We start from the raw sequence: 19,129 nt of genomic DNA on the forward strand, positions 1-19,129 counted from the left end.
CACCGGTTTTTGGCGCGCACTTTTCCGATTGACAGTTGCGAGTAACATGTAAACAAATCGGTCGAAAGCAGAGCAAACTGAAACGGTTCGCATTAATTGTGCAATTTTCCGTTGTTTTGTATGCATTTAATTGCATTTTACCGTACAAAAAGAAGCCCTGTTTTAGTTAAGTGTACCATACAGCCATTCCCAACATGATACAGAACGAAAACAATCGTGCCCAGATGGTAAAGCTGCGAATGGTTCGCGAGTACAACATAAAGGTGATCGACAAGTGGCTGTCCGAGTGTGTGTCGTTTTGTATGCAGGAAAATCCGAAAATTTCCAACGAAGGTTTGTTCCAGTTTGCGTTCAGCCAGTGGTTGTTGGCCGATTTGAATGAGATCGGGCTGGCGGTGCTACCGCCCGGGATGGACATGAAGTTGGAACAGCACACGATGAATGGATCTTTCCCCGTTCAGATGCAGTATCTGATTGATATTTGTGAGTGGGACTTAGACGACTCGCTTGCCATTCAAAAAGCGAATCCTAATCGAATTTTATTTATTTCTAGCTGAACCAGCGTACGATCAGTGGCGAGATTTGTACGATAAAAAGCTGGACGAGGCAGAAGATGAGGTACAAAGGAGAAAAAATCAGGCACCAAACGTAAAAAAGTATGTCCACACCCGAATTGTTCAGTCATTTTGCATTTTAAATTCACTATACTTTCCACTGTATTGTTGTCCACTCCCACCTTTAAAGACGAAGAATGCTAAAACTCGAACTGACGGACGGAAAGCAAACGGTGCTAGCGATGGAACACAGCCCGATCGGTTGCCTGAACACAAAGCTAACACCCGGTGTTAAACTGCTCCTAACCGGACCGATGCGCTGCGTTAACAAAGTAATCTTCCTAGAGCCACGAAACGTCCGTGTGCTCGGTGGTGAGGTTGATGTGCTGCTGATAACAAATGCTTACGAAAATGTGCTGCTGCGTGTGTTGAACAAACCGGCTAACCCCAATCCGAAGCTGGATTACGAAGAGACGGAAGTGTCGGAAGCAAGAAACCGTCCAAATCACAATGCAATTCAATCCATTCCGATGGGACGCAATGGAACACTGGTGGCTGGTCCTCCTTCAGCAAGGAAAGGAATTCAACGAAAATCACCCACCATAGTGGAGGACGAGGTAGATGATGATTCTTTGCTGATGGGGATCGATTTGGATGTGATTGAGGCGACGCAACCCAAGCCCGATCAGGTACCGACCGTTAGCACACTGATGGAGGACGACGATATGGATGATCTTGTACAGCTGGCGGATGTTCGAAGCGAGCCGGAAATTATGCACCATCAGGTATTGTTGCTAAAGGGGAAAAAAGCGGATACGAGATGCGCCGTTGGTGAACCGATCAAATTACTTTGATCGGATGTTTGGCTTTTTCCTGGAATAACCAGGACTAGTTCCTACCGGTGGATATTCATTTCAATGCAATGCGTAGAGTAAAGACGTTAAGAATTACTTGGGACGGACAAAAGTAGCCTTTTTTCCTGAATACATCTGGAGGAGTTTCTAAGTGTGTGCTAAATTTTCTAAGCTAATCCACGCCGATTCCGACGTATAAAAACCGGAGTGTATTTAGGTCGATAGTTTCGTGCCGAACTTATTTATTGCGCGGTGACTTAGAATGGCTATACATTTCTCGCATGTCATTTATGTTAGTTAATCTCCTTTCATGGCGTTCTCAACAGGTATCGTCAACTAAACATTCCCAATCTTCCCCGGGTGGGACGGTTCCGGCGCGTACAAAACCGACATTTGATGATGGACTGTTTGAGGATGATATCGATATGATGAACGATCTGGAGGATGAAATAAGAAACGAGCTACGGGCGTACGAAGAGCATCAGGAGGAAATAAATCCACCAAAAGCAAAGAAACCTCGGCCCTCGGATGAGTATCGAGCAGAGCAGCCGTTAGCTGAAACACCTAAAACACCTTCACTAATGTCCCGATTACCGACCATGTCTGGACCATCCTGTAACGAGCACAAATCCACCGTCAGAAAGGAACCCAACGAACCGCAACCTTCTACGAGCAAAAAGTTCAATCAGTTCAACACATCCGACCTGTTCGAGGATAGCATGGACTGTGCGGAGAATGCTGATGGGTTCGGCAACGAATCGAGTGTATTTAAGATACTTTCCCCGAACTACAAACACCGAATCGACGGTACAAATCTGGTGACAATCGAGCAAATTATGGCCCTGCCCGAAGCGTATCGTACCGATGCCAGTTTTGTCGTGTACTGTGAGGTGGAAGGTGTCACCGAACAGCCACGCATACGGAAAGAGAAATGGCATCTCAGCATTGAGCTAACGGATCATTCGAACGTATTTCTACCGGTACGATTGCACGATACCGTAATCAGCAAACTGGCACGCCAAGATGCTGGGGCGTTGATGCGAATGCGCAAAACCGATCGGGAGGGTGTGATGAAGCTGCTCGAAAGGATTTTAAACGATTTTAAGGAATTGCTGCAGGATATTAAATGCTTCTGGCGGGTGGTATATCAGCCCGATGATCAAGCCGATTCGCGGGAACCGCCGGTTGTGGTGGAAACGTACGAGATGAATGAAGAACGTGGTGCCATACTGTTGGATAAGATTATCCAGGAAAACTGTAGTCAGCTGAGGAAAATGTTGTAGCATATCGTTGAACGATGGAAAATGGAAAGAAAAGGAAGCAAAGCACATTCCGGAAAGCGAATAACTTGTGTGGGTGTATTCCGTTTTGGGGTTTGGTGTATTTATTATGGGTTTGTGCAGATGTGAATTGGGTTATCATGAAAGACGCTATCCGTCCGTTATGACAATTTAGACTGTGTTTGGATATTTCACATACTAAAACGAGACTAAAATATCCCATTAAAAGGATAACATTTTTCAAGTAAAAGATTAAAAGAAATTTAAGTGATTCCGCCACTTTTGGTTTTTGAATTTTGACCTTAATGGATGACCATTATTGCGGACTGTCTGTTTAGAAACGAATGCAGTTCAATGACTTCAAACCCCTTTGGACTAACTAACAAATAAATTTGCCATCGATTTGCCAAAGAAAATATGAAAGTAATTTTTCGGACATAATGAAGAAAGTTCATAAGACCCAAGAGAAGCGAGATACCCAATAAGCAGTTCAGCAATGAGTACAAATTTAGTTGATTTATGATCAGACGGGAAAGTTTGCAGATCTCCTTCGTATAGGCGGAGCGGCTGCTATCCTTACCGATCTGATCAGATTTGTCAGCCTGACAAGGATTAACATCAGAAATCAGATCAAAATTAACTCTCAGGATCTCGAGGCCTGCATAAATGAAAAGTCTCCCTCTCTCTGTTTGACTTTACACTCGAGAGGATCATCATTAGATCATCAAGATGATCATTAGAAAAATCTTTGAAAACGATCTAACGATCTGTATTTTGAGAATCCTAGCCAAGTTTACCAGATTTGACTGAATGATAAGCTCTCACTGCAATAAAGAGGATAATGTGGCTGCTCCATTTCTTTCATAGAAGATATTTTTAATCTACCCCAAACAACGCTAAGATAAATTCGAAGACTACATATTTCACTTAGGATCCCAAGGGACGGTCCCGTTTCGAAGGGTAAGCATTATTGTCCCTTCGTTTGGATCGGTTTATTAATGTTTGTACAATTAAGACACGACGTAACATTGTTCATTTCGCACATACGCACATACACAACATACATACGTAATTATCACATTCGTAAAACAAGAATCGCAGGACACAAACACTACCCAAAGGGTTGTTCGCTTGATCCTGTTGCCCTGACTCGGTCACACATTATCGCAGTCATACCGCGTTATATTAAAAAATATAATTTTATCCATGTTGGTTTTTGTTTAAAAAAAAAGTTATAAATATACAAAAGAACCACTTCGTCAACACACTATCTCTTTCTCTCTCTCTCTCTAGATACAATCTGGATGTGCGAGCGTGTTGAGCCATTGAGCTTAAAGATCTGAAACCGACGTTCAGCTTTCGCTACGTTTAAAGATGACCAGCTTCAGCTGCTCGTAGCTGATCCACATCACCACATTCCACGACACGAGGCGCGCAAACGACGGCACAAAGCCTTTGTAAAACGCGGCCATACCTTCCTTCGCACCCATCCGGATGGCACAATCGATCGCACCCCGGTACTGGCCACGGGGTGAGTTCATGTATCGCGTTTTCACCACATCCACCGGTGAGGCAACAATTGTTGCGGCAAGTCCTGCGACAACAGCTGCCGAAAAGTGACACCGGATGTCGTTTGGCATGTGTGCGTACAGTAGCAGACAGTCCTTTACCACGTCGTAACAAACGATTTCCGCCACGTTGACGATCGCATTACGACCCACGTTTGGCATCGCACCTCTCCACAGTCCGCGGACGCCTTCCTCGCGGTGTATCGTCCGGTACGCTTCCAGGGTGGAAGCATACCGACGGCCGGTCGAAGAGCGTGTGGCCGCTTGAAACCGCACCTTCACAACGTCTGTCGGTTGTGCGATCATGACCGCAGCACCGCCCGTAGTAAGACCGGCTAAGATTCGTGTTCCAATTTGAAGACCAGCTTCGTTTTCTATCGATCGGAGAAGATGAAGAGTCGGTAAGTAACTGTAATCATGCACCTTTTTAGCTAAAGCTAACAAGCTACCTTTAAGCAGGGAACCGTAAAACGTTTTCACGGTATCGTACAATCCGAGGCGGATGGAACAAAAGCACAGCTGACGCTGTAAGCCAGCCGACAGCCCGTTGTACAGTGTCCGGAAGCCTTCCTGGCGGGTGATGGTCGTGATCGTACCCACCAGACCACGGTACTGTACGTGCTGTGTTGCCGGGACGGGTATCGGATTAAGCTTGAGTGAGGCAGATGTGTTGAGGGCTGGGGCCATGGCGACCGTTCTAACCGGCTGTTCGCCTTGAATCTAAAAGCATAGAAAAAAAGGTAGAAGGAAACAGATGTAATTATTCCATTATAAAAGGCACGCGCATGTACGATCGGAAGTTATTACAGTGGAAAATTGTTGCATCTGTTGGGAAGTCAATTCAAACGAGTGTTGTGAGAATGTGACAATAACGGTCAGATGCAATAATTTCAAAAATTAGCCTTTTTAATTCTTTAGGGTATGCTCGTGAAACTTGGAGAGTGAATAATTAATTATCGATTGACCCTTGTGGAATTATTGTTGTGGACCATTATTGGGGTCATGTTGAAGAGGAAATAATTCCCGAACTGGATAGGAACTACTAACATATCACCAATCGCCTATCCAAAAATGAATACGTTGAAATAGTTACAAAAATTCAAATAAATGCCGTGACTTACGAAAAGAAGTCTTCTGTACTTTCGTTGTAATAGTGCATTCACCGAGACCAATGATCAACAAGCATGCCCTATAGCGCAATCGATTCTTGCAATGTCTGACATTTATATACTTGTGTACAACAACATAACAGAAGAATCCATCAAGAGTTGGCCGATCCGATCGCGCTAGAAACGGTTCCGAGTGCAAAGGGCTATGGACGCAATCTAGTGGACACAAAAGAGATGCGCCACCTTGAGCTAGTGTGATGATCTCGCACCACTCGCTTTCTCTTTAACTATTTATTACACAAAGGCCCAAGCTCGGTCGTAGTATTCAGTATCCGGTGTCTTCTGTTCTGTTCAAATTTAGTATTCAAATGCATTCCAAAAAAAGGGGTTGCATAACCCGTTAGAGAGCCCGTTTACGGCTAGGTGAAGGACACTCTAGCATCAGCGCGTATCCGCATAGTTCAAAGTCCTACGATCACGGTGCCCTACTTCCTACTGATGCTGGTCGTGGCCACTTGGCTGCGTGACAGAGGCAGCAGACACAAGCACACGCACGCACGGGTTGGTAGAGAGGTGAACTTTGTACCGGCATAATCGACTCCACCACACTCCGGTTTCCACAGCAGACAGCATCGGTTGCACTGCTTGTGTGCTCGTTGAACCGCAAAAACCGTCATCGGTGGAACTAGTCGGAGGTAACGGTGTGTAGTGGCGCGGGTAAGGGTTTACTCGATTCGGACACACGCATTCATCCGCAACGATCCGAACCATTCGCTCACTCGCTCACAGTTTCGTTGAAAGGAGCGCGAAATAGGAAGCAAAAGTAGCGCATTCTTGAGCGACCTCGGTAACCGTTCAATCCTATGCTCAAGGGCGATCTGCACCTGATCTTACCTGTAGTCGCACTTTGGCCGTGTCCAACGGGAAGGTTATGAAGTCTGCAAAACAGGCAGCCGATCCGGCTGTGAGCAGCTTAACCGGCACGGATGCCGTCAGCTCCGTCGTCTTCTCTGATGTGCGTCGTTGAAAGCTCATTTTTTTATTTGTTTTTGTAAAAGTTGTCTGTCGTGATGTTTACTCTTAGCAGAATAAGTCCTGAAAGAGAGAAGGGACAAAAATAGACTATTATCACGGCTGTACTAGGTTATTTCGTTTCGGTGTTTGCTGGACCGATTATCGTAACTGACCATCGGCATTGTGACATCCCACCCAAGGGAATCAATCACCACTACCAAAAAAAAAAACAGCCAACAAGTTTGTGGTCCGTGGATAAATGAAAACAAAAATAGCCTTGACAACAGACTTTGTACGGCTAGATATGGTGCCCGAGAGAAGGGGCGCGTTAAACCTGTCGTGTGTCGGCCATCGCCAATTAATACGCGGTCGTCCATTCGCATCACATTGGCGAGTCAGCTGATAGAGAAAAAAACCATACAAACAGAACCGGCTGTCTTGGCTTTGTTGCCTGGCGGGGGCTCGTCCAACAACAAAGTCAACTACTAGCCAATCGGCAACATCTAGCTGTTTGTCGTCACACGAGTAAGGGACCATTGTAAGGGGAAAACACAATTAGATAGGCAGATTCGATCGATCATTCAGACCAGATGGGGCTTATCGAGTACGGTAAGGTGGTAAGAGTCTGATACACTTGAAATTGGTTGTAGATTAGCCATGCTTAACCGTATCTTACCACGGATCCAGTTTAGGAGCTTACACTGAACCGGATATAAAAAAAATTAGCAAGTTATTCTCTCTAGTCTAGTACGAGCTTGCGTCCTACTTCACTTCAACGACCACTACACCGAGCGTCCTTGATCGGGTTCACTATGGAGGACTTTTCGTCGATGTGTGTGCTCGCGCGCATCTTGCTTCGTGGTACACTTATCTTACAGCCGAAGCTTACACACGATAGGCAACCGTTTATGATCATCGATCTGAGACTTTGGCCCTTCGAGGGCAATCTGGGTGATAACGGGCATATTATGGAGACATCTAACTATTTATTGCCTTTCCGATAATTGATGGAGTCTTATTTTCCTTTCTTAAAATATCGTCACAAACCCCTTAAAAATGTGCACTTTTTCACACAGAGGTACATCGTCACCAAACCAACTAATGTCCTCGGACGACGCTTTTTAACCTCTAGGTTTCGGATTCCTTTCTAAACGGAGCCCCGCTTTACACTGCCACCAAAAACACTTATGAAACACGCTTTTGAACGCTTTCAACTCCCTCAAAACTTACACAACAAGATCGTCCTCCGAAGTACTATAGCTGGCGAAACTGATGGAGCTGGAGGTGGTCGCAATTTCAAACACATGCACTACACTGAAGACACTTTGTCTTTTTTTTTTCCTCTAACCGAAAATAATGTCACAAAATACTATTCTGTTGATCGTTTTTTTTTTTTGCTTTAAAAGATCACTTCACTTGGCAATTAGGGCCTATTTCGATCGTGCGCGCACACATACAAACAGCTCTTCACCTAAGTAGACGCCTTTAGTTCACACTTAGTAACTGTCAAACCGCCCTAAACTTCAACGCAACACACCGGACCGGAAAAAGTCTCACCGTGTCACTGATCAGCTCTAGCGCATAGTTGGTGCGTACTGGAACGGTCAAACTGAAACAGTAAGCCCCAGCCGCGTAACGGTGTCATATAAATAGGCTCGTGATCGGGCCACGCCACGAAGCACGCCACCACACACAACCACCAATGGCGCGGGACCCTGCTGCGGAACCTCTCGCGCTGCCTTCCTTGAGTCGGGTGGCCATCGTGTGGTACGTGTGTGGAAGGTATGGGAGGGGGGATGAACTCGGAAGCGCGTTCTTCGGTTCGGATTCGGTTTTATTGGGTGGCCTCTTTTGTTTGGTGGATGAGAGTGATGGTAAAGGTGGTCGGTTATTGGTGGGGATAACGCGTGGGACGTGGTACCACAGATCAGTAGGGCGAGTGTCATCTGTTGCTATCGGTCCAGTGTAATGCATGGATCGATAACATAGACGAAGATGACGGCAATAGAAATAGTACAATGAAGTCATTGCGTGCTAGTGCCGCTATATCCGATTGTGGAGCATTTGTTATTATAACATCCAGGTGATAGGTGTTGTTCAAAGTGGATATCAATCATGTTTGATTAATGATTCATCAGGACTCCCTTCTTGACAACCAGCTCTCTCCGCTTGGTAACCAATTTACACATTTCGGCAGTTTGGCGTCACAGCACACTACGATGGAGGATGCTAATAAACGTGTTTATGTCGAACCCGACCAACGAACGACGGTCAAAGGCAACTTGGACTCTCATACTAACCGATTGATCAAATATTATTCGCGATCGTTATGATCTGATCCCACAGACCTACAGTGGTGAATCGGACGATTTATTTCGTTTGCCGAAAAATTTATTGGCGCCAACCAGCTCGCTAACTTGCGAAAGACATCCAGAGCTAAATGCGAAATTAGTGCCAAGCTGAAGTTGACTTTGATACGTGACGAGGTATCTTTGCATACGGAAAGCGTAATTAAGATGTCCGCCAAGGGCATAAGTAATGTTATCTTGTCACATTGTGTGTTCGTATCTGCTCCACGAACGAAAAATCGTTAAATTGATCGTAAAAACAAAGCGTGGCCCGGTAAGAACCCAAGCAAGACGTGCAGTAATCTTTTGCAAAGCACAATTCAAATCTCAAACGGTCATCAAGGCAAGTGTCTTCGCCATCACAACATACCTACGATAACATGCTTTGTATGCTCGTCTCTCGCAACGTGTTGACCCCAAAATGGTGGACCCCATTAAAGCGGGCCCCTTCTTTTTTCCCGATTACGATTTTGCGCTGTGATCTGAAGAACCCTGGTGAACCCTTATCACGTAGAGCCGACGCATAATGCCGGCGTCAAGTGGCAGAGTGTGGTAGCGGCGGTATTGTTGTTGTTGTGTCCCGAAGAAAAAGGTGTGTCTCGCGTTGTGTGGACCAATCAGCGTATCAGCGCTTGTTTTGATACTCCAAATTTTTGTGGACTAGGCAACAAGATGCACACAGCCGGCTTCCGGCCATGTCCAGCAAACCGGTGAAGTTGACTTTGAAAGCAATCACGCCACACCAGCCGAAATACATCCCAGCATTGTGGGGGCGCGTGATCATCAATCAATGGTTTCGTTGGGGATGCTTGATTCTCCGGGAACCGTGGTGTCATTGAATGATCGAACGATCGGTGGTCGCTCGGGGCGGTGCGGTGTTAATTTTTTTGCCAAGGTCAAATTTATTGCTGAACCGAAGAAGCACTGGCCTCTTCGGAACCATCATTAAATTTTGGGGGGTGTGTTTGTGAGGTTTTTTTCTTGACTGGTATATCAGCCAGTTCAGTCCGGAGCTGATTGTGGTGTATAAAGAGAGCGAAAAGTAGTGACGTCGATTGTGTGAACCTTCCCATCCCTGTTGGCCGAATTGAGCGTTATGCTCTTCAGGTGGCCGTTTGCGTAAGGAATGATTTGGCAAGATTAGGCAGACGTAAAACTGTTTGTTTACATGAGTGTGTAAGATGTTAAGCAAAAAAAAGGCTTGTTCAGAGTATAATTGGTCATGATGGGTAAAGTTGTTTTTTTTTGGGTCTGGGTATTACCTGAATGACCAGGATACACACTATCGATGCATATTGTCGCAAATATGTATATTTTTGTATCGCTGTTTCGGGATTTTTGAGACTGACAAGAAAGTTTTGCGGACCGTTAGTGTGTCAAAAAAAATCAGATTTGAGTGTAGAAAATAAATATGTGCAGGGAGAATTAGTTGATAAGCACCATCCACTGTACGGATACGATTGAATAACTGCAAGGTACTGAGATCTCTTAAATAAGGTGGCCTAAAGTCATAATAAGAATGAGGATATAACCATTTATCAGCCAGAGGTAGCGCGTTACGCTCTGTATACTGATGAATTATAAAACCCTCAGGCCAACAAGCAGTTCTCAGTTAAAAAACTAGAAAGGATATATTACTTTCAACACATTTTGGAGAGTAAAGAGATAGTTGGACACCAACAGAAATTAATCCGAAAAGGAAAGCCCTTTGATCAAATGTTCAGCTTATCACGTAGTTGGATAGTCAAGTCCTTGATAGCTCCGGATGGGATTCAAATCCCGTTCGTGCCAGTTATACGCAGCCGCTCGAAGGCCGGCGTGACCTTACGGACGTTGAGCCAAGAAGAATCCATAAAAAGACATCCATATTTTACCTTAGACCACCAGTATTTGAGGCTCCCTTTTTCAAACGACTAGACAGCGGACCAGATGATAACGCGACATGGCTCCATGGGATCGTTCGGCTTTTTAACCTAGACGCGAAGAAGGGATTAAATTGATGCTGATTAAATTGACACGATTAGCGGTCAACGCTTAATGGACCACACCTTCGAGGACGCTCCAGCTACCACCCAGCTTCTGCAAAATTACAAGGATGTTAAGATAATTTGTAGGATGTAGGATATACTTCACCATCTTGGCCTGTCATTTCTGGCTTCCTCTATTTAAATTACCTGTGGATCTGCCACAATGTGTGCCATCTTTGAGTTTTCCTCCTAGCTTCAATAATATTATCAACTCGATTTGTTTGTATTTCGAACCACAATACAGTTATTTATTCATTTTCTCGCTATTATAATTAAAATTCGCCATTACGGTACAAAAAAAAATCGTCTTAAATTGGATAGTTCAACAGCACATCCTGGCGTGCCAGCTCGAGCAGCATAGGATCGTCGAAGAACTTGTTTATCGACACATCCTCCGACAGACCCTTCCGACGGCGCGTCTTCATCATAAACTCACGCGCCAAGTGTGTCGCCGGTTGCGGTTCCAGCGGTCGAATGATGATGCTCTTGTCCAGCGGATCACCAGGAACAATCTGCCAGTGGTGAAAGACGGATAGGCAGAATGCTTGTCCTTGCGTGTGCGTACGTAGATCCGTTTCAAATCCGAACGAATCGATTGCGGGAAGGAACGCTTTGATGATGTAGAGTGGCGAACCCGGTACTGGTGCGTCCTGTGTAACGTGACCACGACGTCTTGCCAGCACGGTGTAAACGGACGAAACACAATCGGCCGGTGCTTGTACTTCGACGAATAGATAGGGTTCCATTAGGCGTGGCGTTGCCATTAGGAAGGCAGAGTATGCCACCCGTCGGGCGGTTGGAATGATCTGTCCACCACCACGGTGCAACGGTTCTGGGGCTATAACCGCATCAAGTATTTTGAACTTAACATTTCGTATCGGTTCCTCGCATAGGGGGCCTTCACGTGTTCCCCACTGGAATCCTTGTACGATCGAATCCTTCACCGTACCGAGCAGTGTTTTGTCCACCTCGAACGGTAGAGTATCGTCCACGAGTATGTTAGGTCCGGTTGAGTCAGGTCCAAAGGCCCAGATTGATCGTGCCGCCAGCAAATCCCACTGATAGTTTACCTGGAAAAATTCACCCAATTTTTTCTTGTTCCAGCCGATCGAGACGGTTTCATTCTCGATGTCTTCGGCCAGTCCCTTTTCGAGCGGTTCCGCTATCATTGTTATTTTGTTCTTCTTGTTTGGTGTTTCAGCGAAGCATTTGAGGGAACTCGTTTCGACGACACTCTCGCAGAATGCTACCACCGGGTCGGCCACTTTTATGTCAATCTCGGAGTACATTTTGCGTAGATCGTGCATCACGCAATCAAGATAGAGTTCCCCGGTTCCAAGAATCACGTGCTCACCGGATTCTTCTACACGCGTCGATAGTAGCGGGTAGGATTTGTTAAGCTTTCGCAATCCGTCCAACATTTTGGGCAGTTCGGACGGGTTTACCGGTTCAACTGCGATTTTAATGACGCTTTGGGTGTTGAACTTAAGTGGCCGGAAGATGAACACATCCTCGGTCATCTGTACATCGGTAATGGTGGCCGTTTTTACGATACATTGATCGATTCCTTCGATCAACACCCAATTTCCGGCCGGTACACGATTTAGTTCGATTTTGTACCTTGCTTCGTAGATCCAGAGCCGTCCAACCTGCAGCACTCGACTGTCTTCCTCATCCTGGAGTGTGTAGTTTTCTCCCAGCACACGCACTTCCTGTCCGGCGTGCAGTGTTCCGCTCATAACACGTGCCAACACCTGGAAAAACGTACAATCCTCCGTCGGATACATCTTCGAGCTGTGGACCATTAGCTGGGCGTTCGCGTCACACTGCAGCATATCCTGATAGATGCCACTCTCCCGCACTCCCGTGTAGATATGGTCCACCTTTACCTGGGCATTCTCCAACGGTGACCGGATGTGCTCCACACACATCTGTACAAAGCCACAAAAATCGCCCACAAAACGATTGCAAACGGTACGAAGCAGTGGCCGGATGTTACACTTCATTTCCTCCCCCGAAACCGGTATCTGTAGCTCGGCAAGCGTGTCAATTAGCGTCGTGTCCACATCCCCAACAACCTGAGCGAACAGTTTGTACAACGGTTCCAGCACAAACTCCACAAAACTCCTCTGTGCCGACGTGTGTGCTGGTTTGCGCGTAAATTTGCGTGTCTTCGGCTGGAAGTACATATCGCCCCAAAGCCGTTTGGCAAATTCTTCCACATTTACACCATCGTACGTGTCCGCGTACAGTCGGGCGAATGATTTCAGCGTAAAACAAACGCCGTACAGTGAGCTGGCGAAGCACACGTTGCCCAAAACCGGCGAGACGGGCTTAACGGTCGAATCGCCGTGCAGCATTAGCAGTCCATTTATCTCGTCCACAATGTGCTGCAGCTTGAAGTACGCATCCTGCGGTGGTAACTTCAGTTCCAGAATCAGACGATCGATTTTGTTGATGCAAAGTGTAAACGATAGCCGCTCCTGGATCGCGTGCTTAAGCAGTCGTTCCGTATTCAGCATAACACCTTCCGCTGCATCCACAAACAGTACCACACCGTCACACAACCGCATCGAAGCGGTCACTTCGTCGGAAAAGTTTACATGCCCGGGTGTGTCGAACGTGTTCAGCAGGAAGCTTTTTCCTTTCACATCTTGCAGCACAAGAGTCATTGGAGTTGCTTTAATGCTAACGCCACGTTCCTGCTCGGTGAAAAGCGTGTCCGTGTAGCGAAGGTTACGTTCTTCCATGTTGCGCAGCTGCGGGTGCGTTTGACGCACCAAACAATCCACAAACGTCGTCTTCCCGTGGTGCAAATGCCCGATCAGAGCCACATTCCGGATGAGTGTCGGTGTGTCCATCAAATCCGACAGGAACTCCATCTTGTACGTTGTTTCGGGAAGTTCTTGTGCTTTAAGCTGAAACTTCATCCGTTTCACCGGCTCAATCAAGGGCTTGTCAAGCGGTTGAGCGTCCTCCTCCTGTACGATCGTTTCCACCTCCTCACCGTACACCTCGAGCGAGGTAGGATAGTAGCGTTTGTCCTCGTGCAGAACAACCGCTTTTGAGGCACGCTTTTCTTCCTCCTCCTGTTCCGGCTCATCGTCCATCAGCTCTTCCTCTTCGTCCTCCTGCTGGTCTGCCTGCCCGTAGATGCTTTGGTCGTCATCATCATCACTCTCCAGATCCGGTCCGATATAGTTGCCAAACTCGTCGTACGATGCTGTATCCATTATAAACGTTTAGTTTTCGCCTTAGCACAACACGTTCACTGCCGTAAGCTGGAAGAAATGCTCAATTATTGTAAGGAAAAGGTACAATTTTATTTCCACTCACTCACAACAAAAAAACACGCGAGCGCGTTGCCGGTCCGAGTTGCTTTTTTTTCGCTTCTACTACAAGAAACGCTTCACACAATTTGTTTAGCATTCGAAGCGTTTTAACCCTATTGTCAATGACCTCCCATCAGGGTAAGTTTTGTACTTTAATTTATTAATATCTTTTGATAGGGAATTTGCACACACTTGAAACTTGAACAATTCCTAGAACAATATGTTTTGCATCATTTCGTGTAAGAAGAAAAATTTTAACTTTGATTTTTAATCATTTTTTCAATTGATACCCGCTACGGATAAATTGGGCATTGAAGCGTTTCAAGCGTTTTTCGGGGATAAAACGCGTCAGGCCAGCTTCAAGCACACACGGTAAATGTCAGCTCTGTTGACAGCTCACCCCAGTTAGGACGCCAAGTTTTGTTTAGTTTTCTGCTTGCGAAGGAGGTGATTCTCGCCGTTCGTGCAATAGAATAATTTAATTTAGTACAAAACCGGTGGATTTCTTGAGGCGCATCATGGCGCAAAGCAAAACCGAACTCATGGCCGTACTGGCCGTGATGCGGAAGTACAATCTGAAGGTATGTGTAAAGTGTGTTATCTTCCCGAGTATTCCCTGGATGGAAATGTTTTGTTTTGGTTTTGTTGGTCCACTGCTAGGGCACAGAGGAGCTGCTAAAGAAGGAAGCTGGCCTGGCCGATATCCCGGAGAATGTGGCCGGCGAAGCGGAGGTAAACAGTGTGCTGGCAGCGTACAAAAGCGAGGGCGATCCGGACATATACGAAAACTCCTACATGGAGTTGCGCAAGTTCGTGGAGGAATCGTTGGACATTTACAAGCACGAGCTCGCCCTCATACTGTACCCGGTGCTGGTGCACATGTACATCGAGCTGGTGTACAACAGTCACGAGGTGCAGGCAAAAAAGTTGATCACGAAGTTTGGCCCCGAGCAGGAGTATTACTATCAGGATGAGCTGGCTAAGCTGGCGATGGTAACGAAGCGGGACGAGATGAGCGGAAACGACATTACGGACACATTCAAATCGAACGCGTTTACCATTCGTATATCGCGCGATACACTTTCCCTGCTGAAGCGTCACCTGCACGAGAAGAAAGCATCCGTTATACTGAACATTGTGAATGAGCATATGTACTTTGATCTGTACGAGGGTGTGGCAAGAAATAAGGCTCAGTGTGACGCGACCAGCGGTGCAATGACCGGTGAAGCAAAGCGGCAAGGTAAGCGTCTAAGAGTCGAAAAACTTCTCAAAATGTAAGAATAATTAAAATGTTTGTTACTTCCATGAAAATAGATAACAAAATCAAGGTTTATTACGGATTGCTCAAGGAACCGGACGTACAGACGCTCGTACAAGCCCCGCCGGAAGAGGACGACGATATGGATCCGGACGCACCGGACAAACCAAAGAAGAAAAAGCCCAAAAAAGATCCACTTTTTTCGAAGAAATCTAAATCCGACCCAAACGCACCACCGCTCGATCGTATTCCACTGCCAAAGCTGAAGGATGTGGACAAGATGGAAAAGATTAAAGCGCTGCGTGAATCTACCAAGCGGGTCAATCTTGGACCGGAACTGCTGCCCTCGATCTGTATGTACACGCTGCTGAATGCGAACCACACCGTCACATGGTAATTTGACCCTTTTTTTTGGACCAAACCGTTCCGCTTTTAAATCGTTTTTTCTAAAAGGCGTTCCATACAAAGCTCTAATTTTGCGAAAAATTGCTATCAGTTTTGCATGGAAATAAGTAAAAAATCGACAGCATTTTCCACATTTAATGCTTTATCGTTTTGCTCTTTACAGTGCGGATTTCTCTGAAGACTCCAGTCTCCTGTCGGTTGGATTCACCGATTCTTCCATCAAAGTGTGGTCCATGACGCCGATGAAACTGCGCGAAATGAAGAGCGCCGAACAGTTGAAGGAAATTGATCGCGATGCGGAGGACGTACTGATCCGGATGCTCGATGATCGGAAAGCGGAAACGTGTCGTACGTTGCTCGGTCACAGTGGACCAATCTATCGAACTTCGTTCGCACCGGATCGAACGATGTTGCTGTCCTGCTCGGAAGATTGTACGATCCGGCTGTGGTCGCTTCATACCTGGACGTGCGTTGTCGTGTACAAGGGCCACCAGTATCCGGTGTGGGATGTTCGATTTTCCCCTCACGGACACTACTTCGTGAGCTGTTCGCACGATCGGACGGCACGGTTGTGGGCCACCGATTCGTACCAGCCGTTGCGTGTGTTTGCTGGCCATTTGTCCGATGTGGATGTTTGCATTTTCCATCCAAACAGTAACTACGTGGCAACCGGTTCGAGTGATCGTACCGTACGGCTGTGGGATGTTTGTGTGGGCAATCATCATCGGTTGCTGACCGGACACAAGGCACCAATCTATTCGCTTGCCTTTTCTATGTGCGGTCGGTATCTTGCTTCCGGATCAGCCGATAATCGTGTGTTGATTTGGGATCTTGCCCATGGGCATTTGATTGCTGCGCTGACCGGACATACGGCTTCGATCCATTCGATTTGCTTCAGCCGTGATGGAACGATCCTGTCGACGGGTGGGCTCGATTGTGCTCTTAAGCTGTGGGACTTTACCAAGCTGGTGGACGACATTAGTGGGGAGAATGTGAACGTGTCGCACAATCCGGATGTGCGCGATGGGGAGCCGTATCTGTTGCGTACGTTCCCGACCAAACAGTCACCGTTCCTGACGTTGCATTTTACGCGCCGGAACTTGCTGCTTGGGGTTGGAATGTATGAGCTGGGTGTATGAAAGAGAGGGGGAGAGGGTAGAGTCTAAGGAGACACACATTCGCATTTGAACGGCATTTGAAAGTATGAAGAAAATTTTATAATAAATGTAAACAACTGTCAATCGAAGAGGCGTTTTTTTACTGATGACACATTGGGAAGCGTATTTTTGACCTTTTTTTTCACATGAATACACACATACAAACTGTAAAATCAAGGGCAGCAGATGTGAAAACAAATTCCCATAGGAGGCTTGATCTATTCAAATGACAGTCAGTACGCTTTTCTGAATGACGTAGTTACAGCAGGCCATGCGTCTCCATTGAGCGAAGCAATGATCCTCGTTCGTCGAAGATTCGAAGATCGCGTCAACACAATCCCTCTCAAGATAGCCCAATAGAAATATAAGTTGTATTTCTTTTTTTGGTGTAAAAATTAATCTTATTTCCAAATTATTCGCTATATATTGCATCGATGTGAAAAAGAATTTGTTTGAAAGAGAGAGAGAGAGAGAGAGAGAGAGAGAGAGAGAGCGGGAGAGAGTGTGTGTGCGTGTGTATAAAATGAGGAAAAATCTGTCAAATATGGAGAACAGAGATTTGCTCTCGGGACCTTATTCTCTCCCAGTTTTTCCCACAGCATGCGCGTGTGTGTGTGCGCCTGCGAGACCTCCGATATTCTAATGCCAATGCGTTTGCTTAGCCCGGCCCGCGAACCCGAACAGCACTCAGTCCCAGCTGAACCACCGTGAAGGAATTACACGCACAGTTTGCACAGTTTGTGACGATCGTCTTAATCCACGTGAAAGTGCACCAAACCAAAGGGCTTCTAGATCCCGGCAGTGATACAGTACAGTTTTAGTAAAATAGAGGCATTAAGTGGTAGCAGATATAAAGGGGGAAAATAAAGTCCCTACGGCAGGAAGTACGTGTGGTGGACACATTCGGATACAAAATAGTGGTAAGAAAAGAGGATTATTGAGGTGGAGATTATGAGTGAGATGTACTAAGTTGTAATTTTAGCTCCTTTTTCTCTAAAGAAAAACCATCCCCTTGAAGGTCCTGGAGTTCTGGATGTAGTATACAAAAGGGAAAAGTTCTTCAAGAATAGTCCCCAGAATTTGGACACTGTGCCGAGCACCAACCAACTCGGACATAGCGTTAGATTTCAATTTCTCCTCGATCTTGCGTTACATAATGTCTGCCAAACCATGTGGTCCGCGAACGATCGGACCGTTTTTTTCCCTCTGATGCGATATTGATTTATGACTCCTACCGTGTGTGTGTGTCTGTCTCGCGGCACTGATCGTTGTGCTGTTGGAAGAGTTTGGCTGTTTTGTTGTACACGTACAAAACGTTGCGCATGCTTTTATCGTTCAGGGATGGAACAATTTCCAATACTTCTACTAGCGGCTAGAACGATTCTTTTCACCTGTTTCAATCTGCTGATGGATACCCATTTTCCGATATATTTCCAGGGGTTTTAACACACAAAAAATGGGAATCCGAAAAAAGGCAATCGCACATTTTATGTGCACGTATTTGGAACAGTGTCTCGGGTGTGATTCGTAGTGCCGAGATTGCTCTGAGGGCCGCGGCAAAGCGCCTTCTTCTACCCGTTGGAAAGCGTAGTGCGGGAAAAAGATAATAATAGCATTTTTGTTGAAACTGTGAAAATTTTGTCGTATGCCGTGTCCCCCTCCCTGGTATTAGAGGAGTCGCGTTTGTGTCGCTGACTCTTTCTCGCCCCGGCCCCGGTTGTTTGGCTTTTCTTACTGGCACACTGGGTTTTTGTTTTTGTCTTGCCGTTTTGCTTGCTCGGATTGTTTTAGGGAAAACGCCGGGTTATTTTTTATACTGCGAGGTATATGGATCAGCATGAAGATCTAGTAGACTGATCCTTTCCGGATACCTTTTTGCAGACTCCAAATCAAAGCCGGGAATTTTGGGAATTCGTGTGAATCGTGGGGTTTATGATCGAACATCACTGACGTCCTTTTGAATGTGATCTACAAAAATTGTTGTTTATAATTAGTGACGGAATAAAGTGTGTGCGATTATTGCCACCATTTTGGGGCGACAATGCGGTCGCCGTTTGCCGTGCACGACCGTAACGTACAAACGTACACACACACAACTCGTAAGGCCTAGCGGACGGAGATTTCCGTCTAAAAATATAGAGCAAAAGTGTACGTACGATACGTACTACACTTCTACCAAGGTTTCTTCCGCTTCTTCTGATTCTCGTGTCTTAATTCCGTGTT

General features: G+C 46.1%; 4 protein-coding genes across 4 annotated transcripts in view; 2 read left to right on the plus strand and 2 right to left on the minus strand.

Annotated features, from left to right (window-relative positions):
* Positions 1-2,691, plus strand: part of LOC126567977 (recQ-mediated genome instability protein 1-like) — a 269,968-nt gene extending 267,277 nt beyond the window's left edge. The window contains exons 2-5 of the mRNA XM_050224363.1: positions 184-483; positions 554-656; positions 745-1,339; positions 1,735-2,691. Coding sequence (XP_050080320.1) covers positions 195-483; positions 554-656; positions 745-1,339; positions 1,735-2,691 — 1,944 coding nt within the window. The 5' untranslated portion in view covers positions 184-194. The remainder of the gene's footprint in view (positions 1-183; positions 484-553; positions 657-744; positions 1,340-1,734) is intronic.
* Positions 1-16,973, plus strand: part of LOC126567974 (transcription initiation factor TFIID subunit 5) — a 136,679-nt gene extending 119,706 nt beyond the window's left edge. The window contains exons 2-5 of the mRNA XM_050224359.1: positions 14,569-14,667; positions 14,747-15,326; positions 15,401-15,737; positions 15,913-16,973. Coding sequence (XP_050080316.1) covers positions 14,605-14,667; positions 14,747-15,326; positions 15,401-15,737; positions 15,913-16,888 — 1,956 coding nt within the window. The 5' untranslated portion in view covers positions 14,569-14,604 and the 3' untranslated portion in view covers positions 16,889-16,973. The remainder of the gene's footprint in view (positions 1-14,568; positions 14,668-14,746; positions 15,327-15,400; positions 15,738-15,912) is intronic.
* Positions 4,041-6,418, minus strand: LOC126568346 (mitochondrial uncoupling protein 2-like). Its single transcript, XM_050224807.1, has 3 exons — positions 6,260-6,418; positions 4,706-4,976; positions 4,041-4,630 (listed from the first exon to the last, which is right to left on the minus strand). The coding sequence occupies exons 1-3, from the start codon at positions 6,398-6,400 to the stop codon at positions 4,041-4,043; spliced, it is 1,002 nt and encodes a 333-aa protein (XP_050080764.1). The 5' UTR covers positions 6,401-6,418.
* LOC126567848 (116 kDa U5 small nuclear ribonucleoprotein component) lies at positions 11,060-13,997 on the minus strand. Its single transcript, XM_050224167.1, has one exon. The coding sequence runs from the start codon at positions 13,985-13,987 to the stop codon at positions 11,063-11,065; it is 2,925 nt and encodes a 974-aa protein (XP_050080124.1). The 5' UTR covers positions 13,988-13,997; the 3' UTR covers positions 11,060-11,062.
* Positions 16,974-19,129: the final 2,156 nt, after the last annotated feature.

Source organism: Anopheles maculipalpis, chromosome 2RL (genome assembly GCF_943734695.1).
Source record: "Anopheles maculipalpis chromosome 2RL, idAnoMacuDA_375_x, whole genome shotgun sequence".
In the NCBI taxonomy this organism is placed as follows: domain Eukaryota; kingdom Metazoa; phylum Arthropoda; class Insecta; order Diptera; family Culicidae; genus Anopheles; species Anopheles maculipalpis.

Coding starts and splice junctions, on each gene's coding strand:
- LOC126568346 (XM_050224807.1), bottom strand. CDS start 6,400: ATGAGCTTTCAACGACGCACATCAGAGAAGACGACGGAGCTGACGGCA. Junction 4,977..6,259: donor CGGCCAAAGTGCGACTACAG/GTAAGATCAGGT, acceptor CTATGCTTTTAG/ATTCAAGGCGAACAGCCGGT. Junction 4,631..4,705: donor TTACGGTTCCCTGCTTAAAG/GTAGCTTGTTAG, acceptor TCCGATCGATAG/AAAACGAAGCTGGTCTTCAA.
- LOC126567848 (XM_050224167.1), bottom strand. CDS start 13,987: ATGGATACAGCATCGTACGACGAGTTTGGCAACTATATCGGACCGGAT.